The sequence below is a fragment of the Caloenas nicobarica genome, chromosome 19 (genome assembly GCF_036013445.1).
Source record: "Caloenas nicobarica isolate bCalNic1 chromosome 19, bCalNic1.hap1, whole genome shotgun sequence".
NCBI lineage: Eukaryota > Metazoa > Chordata > Aves > Columbiformes > Columbidae > Caloenas > Caloenas nicobarica.
The window spans coordinates 2,113,033-2,131,643 of NC_088263.1; the positions used below are offsets into that span (position 1 = coordinate 2,113,033).

An 18,611-nucleotide genomic window follows, 5' to 3' on the forward strand; every position below is an offset into this window, starting at 1 on the left:
CAGAACTGTGTAGCAATTCCTAAATAGTGGGAAGCTGCTCAGACTGAGAAGTTTCCCTCTGGCTTTACTTCCAGAGCATGAAGGGGCGTCCCCCTCCCGCTCCGCTCTTCGGTGATGACGACGATGATGATCTGGACTGGCTGGGATGAAGAGCTGGCAGGTGAGCCTGTTCCTCTGGGCACAACCTCTTCCTGTGCACTTGGCACTTAATGAGCTGCATACATGGGACAGTTGGGGACAACCAGGGACTTCCCAGGCTCTCGTGCTGCAGATTGATGGGGCCTGAGAGCATGAGGCTCTTGTTGTGCTCTTAGGCACTCAGACCTGTCGCTCTGACCTGACAAACTTGTGCAGAGGTTGGGGACGAGCTGAAGGAACCGACCGGTCTTACTGCACATTTGTATCGCTGTCCTTCTGTGAACTGTCGATTCGTTAATCTGAACCTTTATGCAAATACGGATTTTGTCAAGTGCTTCAGAAGAACAAGTCTAGCAGTACCCTGCAGCAGGTGACTACTTTTTAAAAAAACAGACTAAAATCTCTCCTCCTTCCCCAGTGGAGATCTCCTTGGAAGATTCCTGTTGGTTCTTGGGGACTCTATGCTGGTTTATCACCAGGTATTAGCAGCATGTGGTGGGAGATTCGGCCGCGAGACCCCCGGCTGGTGTTTCCTGTGACCCGGGCGGTGTGGGGAGCCGGTTCAGCTCAGCACGGTTGTACGTTCAGAGCTGCGGCACGTGCGGTGCTCACTCACCCGCAGAGCAGGGGCACCCGTTGGCAGTACTGAGGGTCAGGGCTCTGTCGCACCGGCGCTCCCAGCACAGACACCCAGTGATCGCTGGTGTTTTATGGAGGCTGCGAGGCTCGCGGGGGCCTCACAGGAATGATTTGGGGTGCAGGCAGCTCTGCTCCTCTCTGCTCCTGTGCAGAACCGAGGGGTTTTTGCGCTGCGTTGTGTTTCGCCGGTGCTGGCAGCAGCGGTACAGACGTGTGATGTGCTGCCTGGCCGGAGAGCGCGTCGCTGCAGGCAACCGAGCCCGACTCCTGTGCCTTTTTCTCTGCTGCTGTTTAAAGTGTGATGATCATGGCACAAGTGAAAACTTGGTGATGGTTGGACAGAAGCTGTAACCCAACCTCACCTGGGCTCTGCCGAGAGTATCACAGTGGAAATTTTCAGTCTAAGAGGAGCAAGAGGGGAAGGTGGTGAGGATGGACAGCTGGGCAAACAGGTAGATTTCTCATGGCACTTCTACACCCACCGGCACTAACGCAACTTAAAAGTAGGAGCAGGTCTTAATATCTTCAATAACCCCCCCTTGACTTAATAAAATGGGGCTGCAGGGGGTGGTGGGTCCCTGCGCTGCACTCTCAGTGCGGTAAATCGCCAAACGCGCCCAAAATTGTGGGACAGACTAATGCCTGTGCAGTAGCTGCCCCCTGCCCGGGCTTTCCTGAGGGAGCTCCAGAACTCAAAGCCCCAGATAGTTACTCAATGCTGGGTGTGACGGTGGGTGAAACTCGGATTTTCCACGGCTGCTCTGAGCACGAGTGCCCTGGCCTGGCTGCGGGACCCCGGCTGTGGTTGTGTCCCTTTGGGGGTCCTTGCTAATACTAACAAATTCCACTACTTGTTTCCTGCTACAGATAGACAACCTGAGGGATTTGCATTTCACTTTTTGAAAAATAAAGTGCAATTAAACCTGTATTCTTTGCTTGCCATGGGTTTTACTTTAGTCTGGCCTGATCTGTTTCTATGCACTTGAAAACTGACTTAGCCCTGACTCAAATTAGGAATAATTTCATCTAGAAACTGTTCTGTTAAACCCCTGTGCTGGGGAAGGGGGGAACTGGGCTGTGGCTGTGGCTCCTCAGGCTCTCACGTTGTCCTGTGTCGCTGTGAGAAGCTGAAATACAAAAGATACTCGAGGTACAGGGGTCACTCGCCTGGTTCTGCCTTGCGCTTTAGGGAGGCAGAACCTGGGGCATCTCATCGGGGTTTGCAGCTGTCGGGTCCCTCCTCAGCTCCTCCTGTGTGCAGGACGGTCCCAGCTCGGCTCTGGGCAGGGTTTGGGGTGCAGGACCTGAGATGGGAAACTTGTCCCTTGCACAGCAGGACATGATCTTTCCCCTCAACTAGGCCTGTAGCGCCCAGCTTTTATCTGTCCACATTTGTCCCTTGTGCCCGTGTGGGTGCAGGACGGGTGAAGCTGGAAAAGCTCTGAGCTTCCTGGGGGGACAGGGGCTCTGGGAGCAGAGGATTTGGCCCGTGCTGAGGAGGGGGCAGGTACCGGCACGGGGACAACACAGAGAGAGGGACCCTGAGGACGTGCCTGAGGGGCCGTTGCTGGGTGCAGATGGGACCCAACAGCCGCTCCCCCCCAGGGCTGAGGGAGGAGGGGACCCCCACACCCGGGCCCTGGTTGTCACCCCCTGCCCAGAGTGACAGCGGCACCTTGTTCTCTGCAAAACTGGCCCTGCCACGGGAGCACAGAAAAACAACCGGAGACGGTGCTGAGCCAACGTCCGTCTTTAATGTCTCCAGTCCCTGCGGGGCTGCGCCCTTCCCAGCTGCCACATCCCTCTGTGGGCACCGCACCGGGCTCACTTCTCTGGAGAAAGGACTGTTTTAGTTGCTTTTCAACAGTTTCACCCACGGAAAAGCAATACAGGACCCTGCCCGTTTCACCACATCCTTGCTGCCTGTTGCCGTCAATGGACTGAAGTGCAGCCGGGAGCATTTTCCAGTCTCCAGGGTTGCGACAGCGGGAACGGTGCCCGGCCCCGCGCTTTGACTCCCACTGAGCTGCCAGGAGCACGATAAACACGGCACGAGGAATACGATAAACACGGCACGAGCGCAGCCAGACCCCAGGGGTGAAGAAAAGCTCTGCTGCAGTGAGTTAATTTTTGAGGAGTCTGATGCTCCAGGGCTTGTCTGCTGGGTCCCGAGTGACCTGCAGCCCCCACACAACTGGGCTGGACCCTGGGGGTGCTGAGCCCCGGCCTTGACCTCTCCTGCCCCCCGAGCCGGGGCCGAGTGTCTGTGGGCTGAGACGTCCCTGAGCCGCCGCTGGGTCCGTCCTGGCTGCCCCGGGCGGGGACAGGAGCCCCTCACCCCATCATCACCTACTTGAGGAAGAGGAGCAGGAAGAAGGTGGAGACGATGAGGACGAGGATGCCGGCGGCGAAGCCGAGGCGCAGGTTCTCCACGGAGGCGATGGGGGGCTGCGTGTCCAGCAGCCCCAGCACGAAGGCGCTCGGTGGCTCGGGGCTGTGGCGGAGCCCGCACGGGGACACCATCCCGCTCACCGCAAAGACAGGGGTGTGAGCCGCGCACGCCACCTCCACGGCCACGGAGCGCGCCGAGGCTTGGTGGGTGTCCGGGGGGGCACCGCTGCCTTCCTCCTCCTCCCTGCGTGGGGTCCCCAAGGCCGGTGTTGCCCCGGGACCCCCCAGTGCCAGCTCAGGCAGCAGCGTCACCATCCTGCAGAAGGGGCAGCTGACGAAGGCGATGGCGGCGGCGCGGCACACCAGCTTGCGCAGGCAGCTCAGGCAGAGGGAATGGCGGCAGGGCAGCTGCTGGGGGGCTCTGACCCCCCCGGCGCCCCGATACGCCTCGTAGCAGATCCCGCACTCCCCGCCGGCCTCCGGCGCCACCGCCATGCCTGGGGCCCAGCGCGGCCGTGCGGCTTTTGAAAGCGGGAGGCGGGCGATAGCCGTGCCCGGGGCGGGGGGACCAGGGGCCGCCCTCCCACTGAACTTCAGCCTGGCCCCAGGGTGCCCGCTGGGCACTGGACTGGCGCGGTTCTCCTCCAGTGCCTGAGGAAACGTGCTGCCCCAAAATCCTGCTTTTCTTCCCCTTTCCCTTTAAAAATCCATTATGTTCTTAATATTTTCCAAGCACAATGTATGTGGGTTTTACTATTGTTTTTTTCTTCTTTTTTTTTTAGGACTGGCTCACCAGTGGGGAACAGCAGCCCCCGTGCACCCATTTCACATCAGAGCTGGGACGTATGTGTCACCGGTGCTGGGGACGGCCCTGGCCACAGCCGGCACAACCGCCCCGGGTCACCCGGACGGGCAGGGACGCACCGACGGCACCAGGTGCTTGTGCTGCGCAAAGGGCGGCTGCAAGCCAGCACAGCCCTGCGCTGCGCGACGGGGTGAGGCCAAGGGCAAGGATGCTTTTGGTTGGTTGGTTCGTTGTTTTTTTTTTCTCCCCAGTCTCTGGAAATGCCTGAGCACAGGCTGGGGTGACAAGGGGCATCGTTTGGTGGGGACACGCTGGCTGTCCCCAGGTTCCCAGGCGATGCTCCAGCTGACGTGGTGTCCCCGTATGTAGCTGAGTGGGGTTGGCCCCGCAGCAACATGGGGCTGTGGTGGCCCTGGGGACGAAGGGCACCGCGTGCTGCTGATGCTCCGGGAAAGGCTGGCACTTATTTACGGGCAGGGAGCAGACCTTGCCCCGAGCTCCTGCCACGCATTGCCACCCCCAGCACAGCTCGAGGACACGCAGGGTGGGACAGAGGGGTCAGTTTGCAGCATGGGGCAGTCGGCAGGACTGGGGTGTCTCCTCCCTCTCCACCTGAGCACTCAGCGAGTCCCTGGCTGGGACCTGCCAGCTCCTACACCAATGCTGCTCAACACGAATGCAGGTGCTGCAATAGAGAAATGTCCCTGGGACTGTCCCCAAAGGGCTCAGCCAGGGACACGCAGACCTGGCCCGGTCCTGCGGCAGTGGCACGTCCCCTTGGCTGGTGGCACATGGCACTGGGCACCGGCCACCCCACGAGGCCACACACGTGTCCCACAGGGTCCCAGTGGAGGGTCCGAGCATTCCCGCTGCCTGGAAGGCCCCGGGGCTGCTCTGCTGCAACCAACACCCTCAGAGGAGTCCGGGATCGCAGGGCTGACGTGGGAGAGGAGGAGGTGACGCAGGGACCGCTGGGGACATGGTGTCTCTGCCAGTGCTCCGCAGCCCTGGCTTTCCAGCGTCCCCCCCCAGCAGGAAAAAGGCAGAAAACACAGACCAGCAGAAACCAGCTGCTTTTTAATCTCTGCTCCCGGGGGCAGGGCTGCAGTGGGACCCAGCTTATCTCTGCATTTTATCCTTCAAGGTCAAGAAATGAAAGATGGGCTGGGATTGTTACTTATTAATGACGATGGAGAACTGCTTGCACACCAGAGCGCAGCGGCCATACAGAGCTGTGCCAGGCGCAGCCCCAACCCTCCCACTCTCAGGTGGCAGGAACACTTTCTGCTCACAACCTGCGGTTTTTGGCCGGGGAACACCCCTGGGCTCCTCTGGCCTGAGTGGGGCCCTCAAGTCCTGGATGTGGGGCTGCTGCAGACTCCCCCCAACAACAGGAGGATGAACTGAAGATGGGGAGCTCCTTGCTCTGCCCCGGCATCCGCTGGTCCTGGCCGCTGTGCCTCAGACGCTCCGTGGCCGCCAGAGCAGAAGTCCCAAACCTTCGGCACGACGCTGCCCGTGTCCTCCCGCGGGGGACTCACCCACCTCTGGGCACAGAGCTCGGCCACAGCAGGGACCTGCAAGGTCACGGTGGCTTCAGAGGTGGCACTAACTGTGTCCCTGCTGAGCAAGGGGCGTTTCTGAAGGCAAATACATTAAACAGAGAGGAGGGGGCACAAGTGCAGCTTGTTCCATCACTCTGTGCTCCCAGGCAAGAGGCTGCTGGGTGGGCAGGAGGAGGTGATGCAGATGAAGAAGGAACCCCGGCAGAGGCTGAGAAGCCATCGGGGAAGTGGAGCTGTCAAGACTCGTGAGTTCTGCCAACCCAGGGCTGTCGTTGGGGCCATGCGCGGGGAGGACAGCGCTGGTCATGCTGTGCAAGCGTCTGTTTAATACTGACACGGAGAGAGAAGAGCCCATCGCCCTGGAAGGGGTGATGGCGCTGACGCCGGGCAGCCTCACCTTCCTCAGCCCAGCCTAGCCGCTGTGGAAGATGCGGATGCGCTGAGTGATGTCCTTGCGGCACAGGGGACAAGTGTGCAGCCGCTCGCAGCAGGTCTGGCAGCAGCAGACGTGGCCACAGGGCAGGAAAATCATCTGGGTCTGGGGAGAGAGACAGAGACATGGAGGGTGCTGCTGTCCCGTAACACTCCGCCCAGCACCGCTGGCCTCCAGCACAGGAGGAAATGAGGCTGGAGGAGATGCGGAGCACCCGGGGGTGTCACAGCACAGGCGGCAGAGCCCTGCACTCCAGCTCCATCCCCGGGCACAGCCCAGCGCTGTGTGTGCACAAGGGTCTGGCTGTCAGAGACCACAAGTACAATGGGCCGGAGGGAAGGACATGGGTCAGGCTGGACCAAGCTGCCCTGTGAACGCCTCCCATGGCTGCTCTGTGGACGGACCCGCACAGGAGCTCAGCAAGGTCCTGCCCAGACCCGCAGGGAGCCAGCCCAGCTGAGCCCAGCTCAAACCAGCCTGAGCCTCAGGAGCTGGAGGGATGAGCATCCATAGAATCACAGAACAGTTTGGGTTGGAGGGCCCTTCCCAGCTCCCCCAGTGCCCCCCCTGCCATGGGAGGGACATCTGCACCAGCTCAGGTTGCTCAGAGCCCCGTCCAGCCCGGCCTGGGATGTCTCCAGGGATGGTTCAGCCACCACCTCTCTGGCCAACCTGGGCCAGGCTCTCACCACCCTCAGGGCCAACAATTTCTTCCTCATCTCCCTCCTTTAGTTTCAAACCATCATCCCTTGTCCTATCACAACAGGCCCTGCTCAAAAGTCTGTCCCCATCTTTCTTATCGGCTGCTTTTAAGTCTGGAAAGGCCGCACTAAGGTCTCCCTGGAGCTTCTCTTCTCCAGCTGAACCCCCAGCTCTCTCAGCCTGTCCTCCCAGCAGAGCTGTTCCAGCCTCGGATCATTCCTGTGGCTCCTCTGGCCCCTCTCCAGCAGGTCCATGTGTGTCCTGTGCTGAGGACCCAGAGCTGGGCAGTGCCCAGGGCCAGGCTGGGGACACACACATGGGAGATGTCCTGGATTCTGCCCTCGCTCCAGCTCCAGCGTGTGCCGGAATCTCACCTCCTGCTCCATGCAGACAACACACTCCGACTTCTTCTCGTCCCACTGCAGCGGTGGAGCCGTCGGGACCGCGGGGCTCAGGGGCTCCTCCAAGGGTGCGCTGGGCTCTGGTGCTGCAGGGACCTCAGCGTCCACCGTCCTCAGCAGCTCTGCAAGCACAAGCAGGAGGTCTGAGCACCAGGAGAGCTGCCCAGCTCCCACCCCTGGCACGTGTGGGGATGGCTGCAGGCAGATGGGTGCTCAGGGTCCCGATAAATAAGGAAGTCAACGGGACCAGCTGGACAGTGCAGCCTGAGCTCTGTCAATTCTCCCTGCCCTGCCTCTCCTGGTCCCGCTCCCCAGAGGGAGGAATCTGGCCCTGCAGATCTGCCCAGTCAAGGCCCAGGTACCGGCTGCGAGTGTCCCAGAAAAGAACCAGTGGTACCTGGGATGGTCTTGGCCACGGCCATGATCTCCTGAGCTCTCCTGAGGATGGCACGCTGCAGGCCGGCCTCCGCCACGCCGACCTGCGGTGCAAGGGGAGGGCTGTCAGCTCTCGGAGGGGAAACAAGGAGACTTACGTTCCCAAGGGGACACCACAAACTCTTGGGCCTCGCTGGCAAAACCCGGCTATGCCATGGGAGTCACCTCCAAGCCAGATAAGGGAATTCCCCCGGTGCCATTTCTGGTACAAAGAGCATCTGAGGGATGTCGAAAGACAGAGCCAAGCTACAGCTCACCCTGCAAGTGCTCTGGGAGAGCTCTCGCCTCCTCGGACAGGGCACAGAGCAGGGCTGGCACCTGTCCCTGCTGGGAGGTGACACACCAGGGCACCAACACCCTGCCAGGCCACGGGCACAGCCATGAGCACGGCCACGCTCAGAGCAGGGGCAGGTTCAGAGCAGGGGCAGGTTCAGTCTCAGCGCAGCAGTTCTCGTCGTGCACCGTGTATCTGCTGTCTCATACCTTTTCCAGGTCACTGGCAGTCATGGTACTGAGCGCCTGCAAGGATATTCGATGGTGTGCAAACACTGGCACGTACTGTTCAGCCGACAGCTCGATTAAAAGGTTCATCAGCTGCCGCTCCAAGCCCTCCTCCTGCAAAACACAAAGCAAGATCCCAGACTTCGCCCTCGAGAAAAAGCATGGGGACAGGCAGCATGGGGACAGGCAGCATGGGGACAAGCATCATGGGGACTGGCAGTATGCACAGTCCTGCCCTCTGCCCCGCTCTGAGCATTTTGCAGCCCTGAAGACACTGAACTCAAAAGCCCACCAGCCGGAGGAGCTCTGGCCCTCAGTGGTTTATGAGCACAATTCAAAACACTGGGTTTTGGGCAGAATGAATCAACCATTCTGCAGCTGATGTGACAGGCCCTGCTTTGCAAACTCGAGCTGACATGCAGCACAGACAGAGCTCAGCTCCATCTCTTTGTGCCCACCCCATGGGGATTTGAACAGCACAAAATCCCCAGGTCAACACATTAGGGCAGGAACTGGAAGGAGCCGCTGCACACAGAGGGGTTTGCAGGGGGATTTGGGGAGCCCCGTGGAGCTGTTTGGGGGTTCAGCCCTGCCAGGAATGTGCTCAGGCTCCTCTGCTCCTGCCGAGAAGTTTGAGGGTGGGACGGCAGCTCCAGCCGGCAGAACGCTGAGCGGCTGGGCAGCCCCAAACCCTCCACGCCCCACAGCCCCGCTCAGAGCACACCGGCTCAGCACAACCCAGGGTCTGCCCTGATCATGGGCCTGGGCAGGGGTCTGAGCGCTGCGAGGGCCAGGCAGGGCTGCCTGCGTCCCCGCTGCACGGCAGAGCACGGCAGAGCACGGCAGAGCACGGCAGAGCACGGCCACGGTGCAGCATTAACGGCAGCAATGACCTGGAGTCTCAGGGAGAGCGGCTTCTGGTTCAGCAGGCGCTGGTACTGGATCAGCCAGTAGTTCTCCTGTTTGGTTTCGCTCTTTGCCTCCATTTCCAGCTGAAAAACAAACTCATTCACTCAACAGCCCAAGATAAGGTTGCGAGCGGTATTTAAGGCAGCCGGAGCAGGAGGTGTAGGAGGGGAAACCACCAGCCTGGGCTGTGCGGGCTGGTGCAATGGGCACAGCCACGGTACGATGGGCGTTTCTGGCCTCCTGCAGGTTGATCCCACCCTCATCCCCACATCCAGTCTGGGGTTGTGCATCCCTCCAGTCACTTTGCCTCAGACACTGGACCTGGTTTCCTGACACTCAGGAGAGTCCAAGGCCACGGGCAGGGACCCTGTGGGACTCTGCTCATCCCCCCGCGACTCCCTTTCCCGACAGGGGAGATTGATGACGATGATGGCACCTCAGGGTGCACCAGGGCGGTCACTGTGTCCCCAAGAGCACACAGCAGCACTTTCTCACATTAAACTAGTCTCTGGATCTGGACACAACCCCACAGAAGCCTCCTCTGCTCCTCTTTATCCCCGTGCTGACCCACAGACTCTCTCCCTGCAGCCAGCCCATGTGCTTCCTCATCTACAGCACCTAATTAGGGGCCTTCATTACCAGTATTTGTCGCAGTTCTTCTTCCCGTTGCTTCTTTTCTTTGAGCAGCTGCTGCAGCAGGTAGCCGAGCGCTTGGCGTTGCTCCGTGATCACCCCCTGCAACAGAAGGACTCTGGCACCCACATCTCCGTACCGCTGGAGCGACCGCCCTGCCCCGATGCAGCCAAGCACTTACCGTACCCGAACGGTCACGGCAGAGGGGGCAGCCCCTGCGCAGCCAGCCCGACTCCTCTCCTGCAGCTGCCACAGCAGACCCCAGCTGCACCCATTTCTTTTGGACCATTATCTGGCGGTGCCAACCCCCAGCGCACCCCGGGCAGCCCCAGACCCGCAGCGGCTCTTCATCAGTTCAGTCCATGGCATCACAAGTGCTCATGGTTCCCCTCCTTAACTGAGAAAGACCACCCGAAACCAGGTCTAGAAGCCTGCAGGGGTGCAGGACAGGTAAGGCAGCGAGCTCCCTGTGCCCTTGGGAAGCTTGTGGTCATTGGGGTGTCACACCAAATGCCGCCGGCCACCAGGGCAAGGTGAGTCACCGCTGCAGCCACAGCGGTGGGAAATGAGGAGAGGTCAAGTGTCTCAGGAACACCAGACCGTGTGACATCTCTGTGCGGGTCAGCCCCAATTAGCTCATGCCTGCTGGGAGGATCATTAACTGAGTCATAGCCCACAAGGACTGTGGGTGTCCACGGACAAAGGGACAAGGACTCTGCCAGAAGGGTGACCTCCTGAAGTGTGGGGACACCACGCTGATCGGCACCTGGACCCTACACAGGGACAGGCTCCTCTGTTTAAGCAGGGGACAGAACTGCCTCACGCAGGCAAAGGCACCACGAGCCGGTGACCAGAGACGCTTTGCCCTGACGGAAGCAGGAAAGTTCTGCTGCATCAGGAGCCCCGCGGAGGTGAGAGGGACAACTAACGACATGTGGGACCTGCTCCAGACGAGAAACCCAGGCGGCTTCAGCACACCTGGAGCTGAGCTCTCCCGAAACACCAACACCCTGCTAGGATCGCTCTCTCCCAGATTGGCTTTGCAAGAGACCTTTGCAAACTTCTCATTTCTTGGGGTGCTTCTAGTTCTTCCCACTTCCCAATGATTTATCAGGCTCATTACTAAAGCACCTGTATATTGGGGAGGAAGCAGCTGTCTGCTGCACGGGAGGTATCGAGCACGGCTGCGGAAAAGCTTCTGCCAAAGCCCTTTGTCAGAGCAGGGAACCTTGCGGAGCAGCCTGCCCAGCGGCCGGGCTGTGCAGAGGGGCGATGCTCTTACGCCCCATTTCCTCAGGTTCCGTTGTGACTGTCCCGTGCTGCCCGCGGGGTGCAGGGCAGAGCTCGGTCTCTGTACCCCCCGCGGTCACCCAACAGGCATCGCCCAAGTCCTGTGTCATTCCAGCTGCACCTGCCTGGGGTTCCTTGGTCTTCCCTGCATGAATTTTGGGCAACAACCCACCATCAGGCCTCCGACACCAGGAGGAGCTGCACAATTTAAGGTGGCAAACCCCAAATCTGATACTCGAGGGTGTCCAGCACTGGCCTCAGAGGTGATCCTGTCTTAAGTCAGCGCTCACCAGCCTGCTGGGTGACTGCCCTTGGAAAGTACATGATTTGAGGCTCACTAAACAGGTGATTTAATCTCACAAATAGCACACACAAGAAAAAAACCTGATGCTAAGGCATAATAACAAAATTTAAAGCCAAGCTGCTTAAGCCAAACTTGATACTCCTCGATGTGTGACTGCTGATGGAGTCAGTCCATCGGATGGTGGGATGGTGGGGCAGAGCAGGCTCAGAAATGAAGGGGGAGAGCTGACAGTCAGCACTGGCAGGTATTTAAAACCAAAACACAAGACGGCAATGTAAGAAGACATGCGATGCGCGGCCGGCACGTGGTTCTGGGACAGCCAACAACTGGATCGCAAAATCCTTCCCCACCTGGCAAACCTGGACCTGCCCATCGTGATCAGGGCTGGCTCCTCTGCCCCTGCCCTGAAAATGCACCGAGATGTTGAGGAGCAGCAGCAACGTTCCCACGTTACCACGGCAAAGAGGGTTTTGTGGTGCCCTGTGGGTAAGTGCCCTCCTGACTAAGCTTAAAACCATCTGGAAACTGCAAGAAGCAAAAGAAGCAAGTGGAGCTTTTGCGATCCCGGAGCAGAGAGAGGGTGGTGGGGCAGCACAGAGCCCGACGTACCTGCAGAGTCTCTGTGTCCAGTTCTTGTCTCTTTAACTCCAGCTGTGTCAACTGCAATAACTCTGTTTCTATTAATTTAATCTAAACAGAAGATGAAACATTTTTACTGACATTTGAAATGACTGTGATTTACGCCCTTTTAAAATGAGGTCCCTGGGACGGATGGCACTGCAGAGCCGCCCAGAAGTTTGGAGAACCTGCTAATGCCCTTCCATGCTACGCGCTCTTAGGGTCACTCTTCGTCTGTTGCCTGAGGAGCTGTGTCCTCTGCTCTCTAGTTGTCTCTCTACTCTAAACACCTTCTGTCCAAGCCTAGAGGCACGTTGCAATCAGGTCCTTCAGCCAAACCTCTCGCAGCCACTCTGGAAGGCAGCAGCTGATTATCAAAGTCCTCCTGTACCACGGCTCCCACTGCAGATTAACTGGGGCAGATTAACTGGTTTCTAGATGCTCCAGCAAATCCCATAATGATACGTCCTCTTTCAGGTGGGGCAACTGAGACACAGAGAGGTGAAGTGAGCTGCCCAAGATCCCACAGCAAAGCCAAGATGAGAGCCCAGCTCGCCCATCTGCCAGGCCATCTACCACCCCCAGGCCACGCTGCTTCTGTGCCACCACCACGGAATTCCTGTTGACACCCAGGGCTCCTGCCCCTTCCCTGCCTGTGCAGGCTGCTGGTGGGCTGGGCTGGACTTCAATAGGAAAAATTCCAGCCACGGTATCAAGGAACAAACTCCCTTTGTTTACAGAGCAAGTGCGAGCAAACTGCAGGGCTCTTCTTGATGAACTCAAGCAATGGAGAGTGTTAGACTCATCTCCTGGATCGTCCATGCACAATCCATAGGCTCCTAGCAGAGGCTGGTCACCAAGTGACTCAATGTATCCCAGCTCTTAAACTTAGCCACCAACTCCTGACCCGTGACTTTTCTGCTAGTGTCAGATCAGGAGAGGGAAGGTTCTGGAGCACCACGTCAGAAACCAGCCACCCATCTTCGTGCATCAACCACCGCTACTTTCTCCACCAGCTCTCGCTCTTCCCCCCGACTATCGCATTGCACCTTCTGCAGAATGGAGCTCAGAAAGGCAGGCTAAGAATGGGAAAGAAAAGGTGAACTTATGGCTCAAGTTGCAGTTCTGATGTGCTGGATGGAGAGGCAGTGGACTCATGTGGAAACAGCAGCCCTGCTAAGTACACAACCTGAAGGAAATCCTAATTGCAAACGCGAATCGCCCCACAGAGCCAATGCAGCTCTGTCCTCTAGTGACCACTCTCCAGCACTTCATCCACATGAGTGCCGAGATGACTGAAGCAACGATTTCACTGCTCCCCTGAGTCTAACACCTCCCTCCTATGGAGCTGGGAGAACAACCAACACTTTGTTACAGAGCTCTCAGCAATGCCAGAGCTCTTCATCTCCTCCAGACCCTGCTCTACACTCCCAGCGCTTTGATCTCCCTCGGAAGTGTCCCAGCAATTGGCACTATGAGCTTAGTAGCTGGTTGCTCTTTCCTCTGTTGCCGACTCACCTGGTTCCTGATCTGCCTGTGCATAAGATCCTTCTTCACCTGGAGAGCTTCGAAGGCAGCTTTCTGCATCTCAATCTAAGGGACAGGGAAAATCCCGCTGAGTGAGGTTGTTGATGCAGCTGCAGATGGGCTCAGAACCCCTGTTACCTTGCAGTGACTCGAGTACCAGCACCTGAATCGTGCTTACTCTGGGCAGCACTGTCCTGATTACACCATGGCTTTGATCCCTCAGTCCCAAAAGACAAAACCCACTTTACAGGCAGACACAGAATTGCAGTCATGTTCTTCAAACACACGTCTTGAACGCTCTGCATGCACCCCGCTGCTCATTTTCAGCAGCACTGAGCACGCCGGCTGTGCAATAGGGCACGGCTGCCCAGAGCTTCTGAACAATGAGCTGCAGAGGTCTCAAGTTCAAAATGAGGCATTCAAAGGCTTCGAAAATGCTTCCTGTAGGCAGCTTGTCCCAAGTCACCCAGGGAACCTGCCAAAAAGACAGGACTTCTGTCTCAAAATCCTCTCTATTAATCATCACACCAGTTTTGCTTCCCATGGTCTGTGCTGCTGTCTTTTCTGAAAATTCCGTGTCTGGTTAAAAAATAAATACATTTTTCTTTCAACCACCCAAGCCAGTTTGTTAGAATACCAGAGATTCTCGAAGTTTAGAACATAGCGTTAAATAAAATAACATTGGCACGCAGCCCAGCCCTGTGATCCCTTGCTCTTGTGCTCCGCTCTCGATCCCACTTTCACATGCAGTTCCTTTCCCTCGATCCCCCCACAAGCAGTTTGCTCCCTCACTTACCTCCTGCAAGATCTGACTAATGGCTTTGTTCTGATCCAGCTGCTGCCAAGCCAGGATTTGCTGGAACTTCTGGTCCATCTCAGCTAGGCTGCAAGAAAATGGATTTGCCATGCAGTTTCTGAGACTCTTGACACAAACAAGAGGAGAAGCAGACAACGGGGAATTCAGGAATGGAGAAATTTGTTACTGAACAAGGTCACTGAAGGCTGACAGATTTAAAACCTCCGTCCCCACAACCGAAGCAAACCTGCAGCACAGACCAAGCCAGGGCAGAAGCATCGCCGACCGTATGCGCACAGCTCGACAGGCAGGCAGGGGCTGCTGCTGCCCGGCAAGTGCTCAGGTGGTGAATTTTCATGTCACTGTCCTGCGCTGGAGGGGAGGGCTCACGGAGGAGACCCAGACAATGTGCCCACATATTGCGGGCACTTGCAGGCAGGACCGTGTCTGCCCGCTGCCATCTGTTAGGCAGGTCACAGGAACGCAAGGTTGTTTCTGTTCAGTGCCAGACATTGCCAGATTAAAATTTATTACTTTCTTGTAAATGCAGAGAGTCAGAGTGCTCGCTGTACCTATAGCAATGCAACAAGGCCTACGTATATACAAACAGCACCCTCGAGACAACCCTGGGAGGCGAGGAAAGGAGTTCTGTGCTAGTTTGACACGGAACTGGCTACCAAAATAGGAAGACCAGTCTAATTTCACTTTCCATATTTAGCAGAACATATAAAGTAAAATAAACAGTGTAAAAAAGTGATAGTTCATCCAAAGAATGATTAACATGCATTTTCTTGTGGTTAGAAGGTGGTTAATTTAATCAAGTTTGACAGTGTTTTTAAATCGCACTGTCCCCTGCTGTGACACAGCTGTCCTGCTGCACGCCAGCGGTGGCACGAGCTGCTGGGTGTGTGTGGGAGTTACACCTGGACCGCTGGAAGGAAAGGGACCACACGGCAGCACCACCAGCCCCAGACATCTCCCGCCGTACCTGGAGCAGGCCTGGTTGACGAGGTCTTGCCGACGGGACTCGTAGGTCATTTGGATGAGCTTGTTCTTGTAGCTCTCGGCCAGCATTCGCTGCATGGCAGCTGGGAGACACAAGTGTTGTCAGTCTGCATCAGGAGCTGGTGTCTAGAACAGGCTGCTGCTACAGTCACTTGCAATTAACAGTGCCTTCTCACTTCCAACCTGTCCTTGCTTTTTCCATTTCGTTCATTTCAGAGCAGACTCGTTCAGCTGTGAGAATCGGAGCTATTTATTGGGAAATTAGCTGAGCAAACTCCACTCTGCCTGTACTTGCATCTCTGCAGCGCTCGGAGGAGCCCAGTCACTGCCTACCGACCCTGAGATGGGCTGCAGCTCTGCGAGTAACCTGTCACTGGGGTGACAACACACACACCCTTTCCTTTGCAACCCCAGCAGAGGTTTTCATGGTTCTCAAGAGCAGAAAAGGCTCCATAGCACCATCCTTGTTTCTCATACGCCCCTGCCTCATGAACCTGATCATTTAACATCTGCTATGTACCTCTGGAACATGAGGCACTTCGTGTGCTTCTATCCGCTCTCACAAACCCCTCGTGTGATGTGCTGTACACGGGGAGCAAAGCTTCCACCTCAAGGAGAACCAGCAGTGGGCTGAAGGTGGAAACAGTGGACCAGTTACGGAACATGTGCAATGCTCCTCCCCGCAGCTCTGCCCCACTGCGCCAAGCAACGCGGCAAAAATGCATGTGTGACAGAACATCTCCCGCATGGTTGCGACCTATTCAGCACATCTCCAGAGGAACCAGGTCTTTCTTGCACCTTACCAGCCCCAAGAGCTGTCTGGACTTACAGGCCACTTCCCTTCTGCGCAGACGCTCCGTCTCCTCCTGCGTTATTGCCATCAGCTGTTCCATCCTTATTCTGCCGAACAAACAAGACCAGCTCAGCCACTCCTTCAAACCAGCACCATCTCAGTTCTCCACCCACCCAGCTCAGAGCCTGGAGGCTGAGCAGATGCACCCTGCCATCTGCCCAGGAAAGCCACATCTTATCAGGGACACAAAAGTTTCAGTGATTTCTTGATAAGGAAGCTCTAAGTCTATGGGAGATGAAATTAATTTTACCCAAAACCATGGGGACAATTGCCTCTCAGACCAGAAAGCTGATCTCTCTGAGAATCACAACATCTGTGCAACGTGCATACACTCTCGCCAAACACTGTGCCAGTCCCTGGTTTTGTTTTCCTTTCTCCTGAGGCTTGGTGAGCACTTCAAAGCTGAGCTAAGTGAGCGGTGCCACTGGAAGGAGCAGCCCGGCCTCCGTTCCCACCTCCCCTGACCTTGTCCCAGCACAAACACACACCACATCCCTTCACAGATCAGGAACTGGTGTGGCTGGAAAACTATAAAATGGGATTATTTTCGGCCAGGTCAGTGCCCCCATCCATTTACTGTGCCACAGCACAAGCAGTTGGCTGAAGGGAGGGGGCAGCACACATGGACAGGAGAGGTGGGGACAAGCACTTTTGGTGGCAAAGCCAGGTCAGAGTGTGGGCTGAATGGTAGCGTTGCTTTCAATGCATTCTTCCAGCCTCTACACATCACTGGAACATCTTCATCAATGCCTCCCTTTCCAACAGATGTCAGATTTCAGTTGGTCCTTGATAGTGGGAATACAGGGTTTTGTTCCCAAACTCCTTAGCTGGGACCGTTCAGAGATGAAAAACAGGTAAAATCACCATCCCATTGGGTTTGGCAGACTGGGTAGGACCAGGAACATCTGCTTCAGTGTCCTGCCTCCCACAGTCACCGGAACCAGCTGCAGGCACGAGATGAACCTCCCCGACATACGGTGGATTCAGACTGGCGGCTCTGAAGGGAAGGTCCCAGCCCTCTTCCCAGCTTCCTGCCCCTTTTCTAGAAGAGTTTCTTTCAGGGAGACTCACCTCTCATTCTCCAAGGATTTCAGAATCTCTGCACTTTGTTTTTGCCTAAAAAAAAGATAAAACAAGAGGTTTTCACCAAGCTGAGCTGGACAGAAAATGACTTTGCTTCTCATGCCCAGAAGAGCAGTTTTAATCAGGCTGGTAACCCCGCATCAGCACCAGACCAGCAGGAGAAACACAGAATGTCAGAGTGTCATAGAATCATTTTGGTTGAAAGAGACCCTTAAGATTATTGAGTTCAGCCATAGCCTAACTCTGGCACTACCCCATGTCCCTGAGAACCTCATCTCCACATCTGTTCAACCCCTCCAGCATGGTGACTCCAGCACTGCCCTGGGCAGCCTGTTCCAATGCCCGACAGCCCTTTGGGGAAGAATTTTTTCCTAATATCCAATCTAGGCAGTGGAACCTTCAAGTACTTCAAATATGCATCTTCCATGAGGAATTCACATTTTTTGCACAGCACTGCAAAGCTCCAGCAGCACGCACATGTGTGAAACAGCTTTTTAAGGTGTCAAATTCCACATCCTTTAAATGGGACTTCAGCAGTTCAACAGCTGAGGCACCACCTACAGACATCGATCATGACCAGTCCTATAACACTCAGAAAATGCAAAATGAACCCCTCAGAATGGGATAAAATAACACGAGGCCCCGAGGGGCAGAGATGACTGGGAGACACCCAGGGACCCCACCTCTGGTTGTCCTCCAGCAGCTTCTGGACACGGCTGGTGATGCCTTGCTCCGCTTGCTTCAGCTGCTGCAGCAGCTTCAGGCGCTCCTGCTCCAAATAGCGCTGGTGCTTCGTCAGACCCTCCTCCAGCCTCAGCTGGTCCTGGGCCAAAGCAAGAGAGAACCAAAGGAGAAAGTGGTCGGTTTAGGAAAGGCCGTGTCTTGTGCGGGGCCTGCCCAGAGGAGACTGACCTCTCTCACTGTCTGCAGGATCTCCTCCTTCTGACTGTTGGTCTGCTGAACGAGCAGAGCGTGTTCCCTTTGCCCCATGTTCAGGCGCCGCTCAAATTCCAGCTTCTCCTGCATTTTTTTTTCCTGAGAAGAAAGATGAATACCAGAAATCAGTAGACTGATGGCTCTGATCCTTCCCAAACAAGAACAAATTCTGGCAAAAACATAAAACAAGGCACAGTAACCCCCTCAACTACGTGAAAGCAAACCAAAGGGCAAACAGAAGGCTTGATGAGCACGGAAATATTTTCTCCTTAGGAACCCAACAATTGTGAAGCAGAAGCTGCTGCTGTCTTTATGAAAGTCTCCAAACTCCCCACAACTCATTTCAAAGTCACGAAGCCAAAGTCCATGGGCATCAACCCATACAACTAAAAGAGCCAATACAAACACGCAAAGGAAAGCCGAAATGTAAGGTTGTGCTCAATTCCAGACGGCAAGGGGATTCCCTTGGCTGGAGACAACAGAGCGAAGGCAGCAGCTGGCTACGAGCAGCTCTAGGAAGGGGAGAGGTGAACTGCACAACAGGAGCTTCTGATTATTTCAAAGCAAGCCTTGCATGGGGAAAGAGACAAAGAGCAGTGAAATAAAAAGAAGAGCAAACTGGAAATGCTGTCAGGTGAGGGGAATGG

At 56.3% G+C, this 18,611-nt stretch overlaps 2 protein-coding genes across 5 annotated transcripts in view; one reads left to right on the top strand and one right to left on the bottom strand.

Annotated features, from left to right (window-relative positions):
• FKBP15 (FKBP prolyl isomerase family member 15) overlaps window positions 1-1,687 on the top strand; it is a 28,204-nt gene extending 26,517 nt beyond the window's left edge. For both annotated transcript variants that reach the window (XM_065648714.1, XM_065648715.1), the window contains exon 29: window positions 75-1,687. In XM_065648714.1, coding sequence (XP_065504786.1) covers window positions 75-149 — 75 coding nt within the window. In that variant the 3' untranslated portion in view covers window positions 150-1,687. The remainder of the gene's footprint in view (window positions 1-74) is intronic.
• A 3,347-nt stretch (window positions 1,688-5,034) lies between these two features.
• The window catches only part of LRSAM1 (leucine rich repeat and sterile alpha motif containing 1), a 102,848-nt gene continuing 89,271 nt past the window's right edge, over window positions 5,035-18,611 (bottom strand). For 2 of the 3 annotated variants that reach the window (XM_065648473.1, XM_065648471.1), the window contains 14 exons: window positions 17,941-18,063; window positions 17,712-17,851; window positions 17,017-17,061; window positions 15,922-15,992; window positions 15,076-15,175; window positions 14,088-14,175; window positions 13,283-13,357; window positions 11,756-11,836; window positions 9,559-9,654; window positions 8,904-9,002; window positions 7,993-8,124; window positions 7,472-7,553; window positions 7,048-7,196; window positions 5,035-6,076 (listed from right to left, as the gene is read on the bottom strand). In XM_065648473.1, coding sequence (XP_065504545.1) covers window positions 5,951-6,076; window positions 7,048-7,196; window positions 7,472-7,553; window positions 7,993-8,124; window positions 8,904-9,002; window positions 9,559-9,654; window positions 11,756-11,836; window positions 13,283-13,357; window positions 14,088-14,175; window positions 15,076-15,175; window positions 15,922-15,992; window positions 17,017-17,061; window positions 17,712-17,851; window positions 17,941-18,054 — 1,398 coding nt within the window. In that variant the 5' untranslated portion in view covers window positions 18,055-18,063 and the 3' untranslated portion in view covers window positions 5,035-5,950. The remainder of the gene's footprint in view (window positions 6,077-7,047; window positions 7,197-7,471; window positions 7,554-7,992; window positions 8,125-8,903; window positions 9,003-9,558; window positions 9,655-11,755; window positions 11,837-13,282; window positions 13,358-14,087; window positions 14,176-15,075; window positions 15,176-15,921; window positions 15,993-17,016; window positions 17,062-17,711; window positions 17,852-17,940; window positions 18,064-18,611) is intronic. The other variant, XM_065648472.1, reaches the window with a different exon arrangement.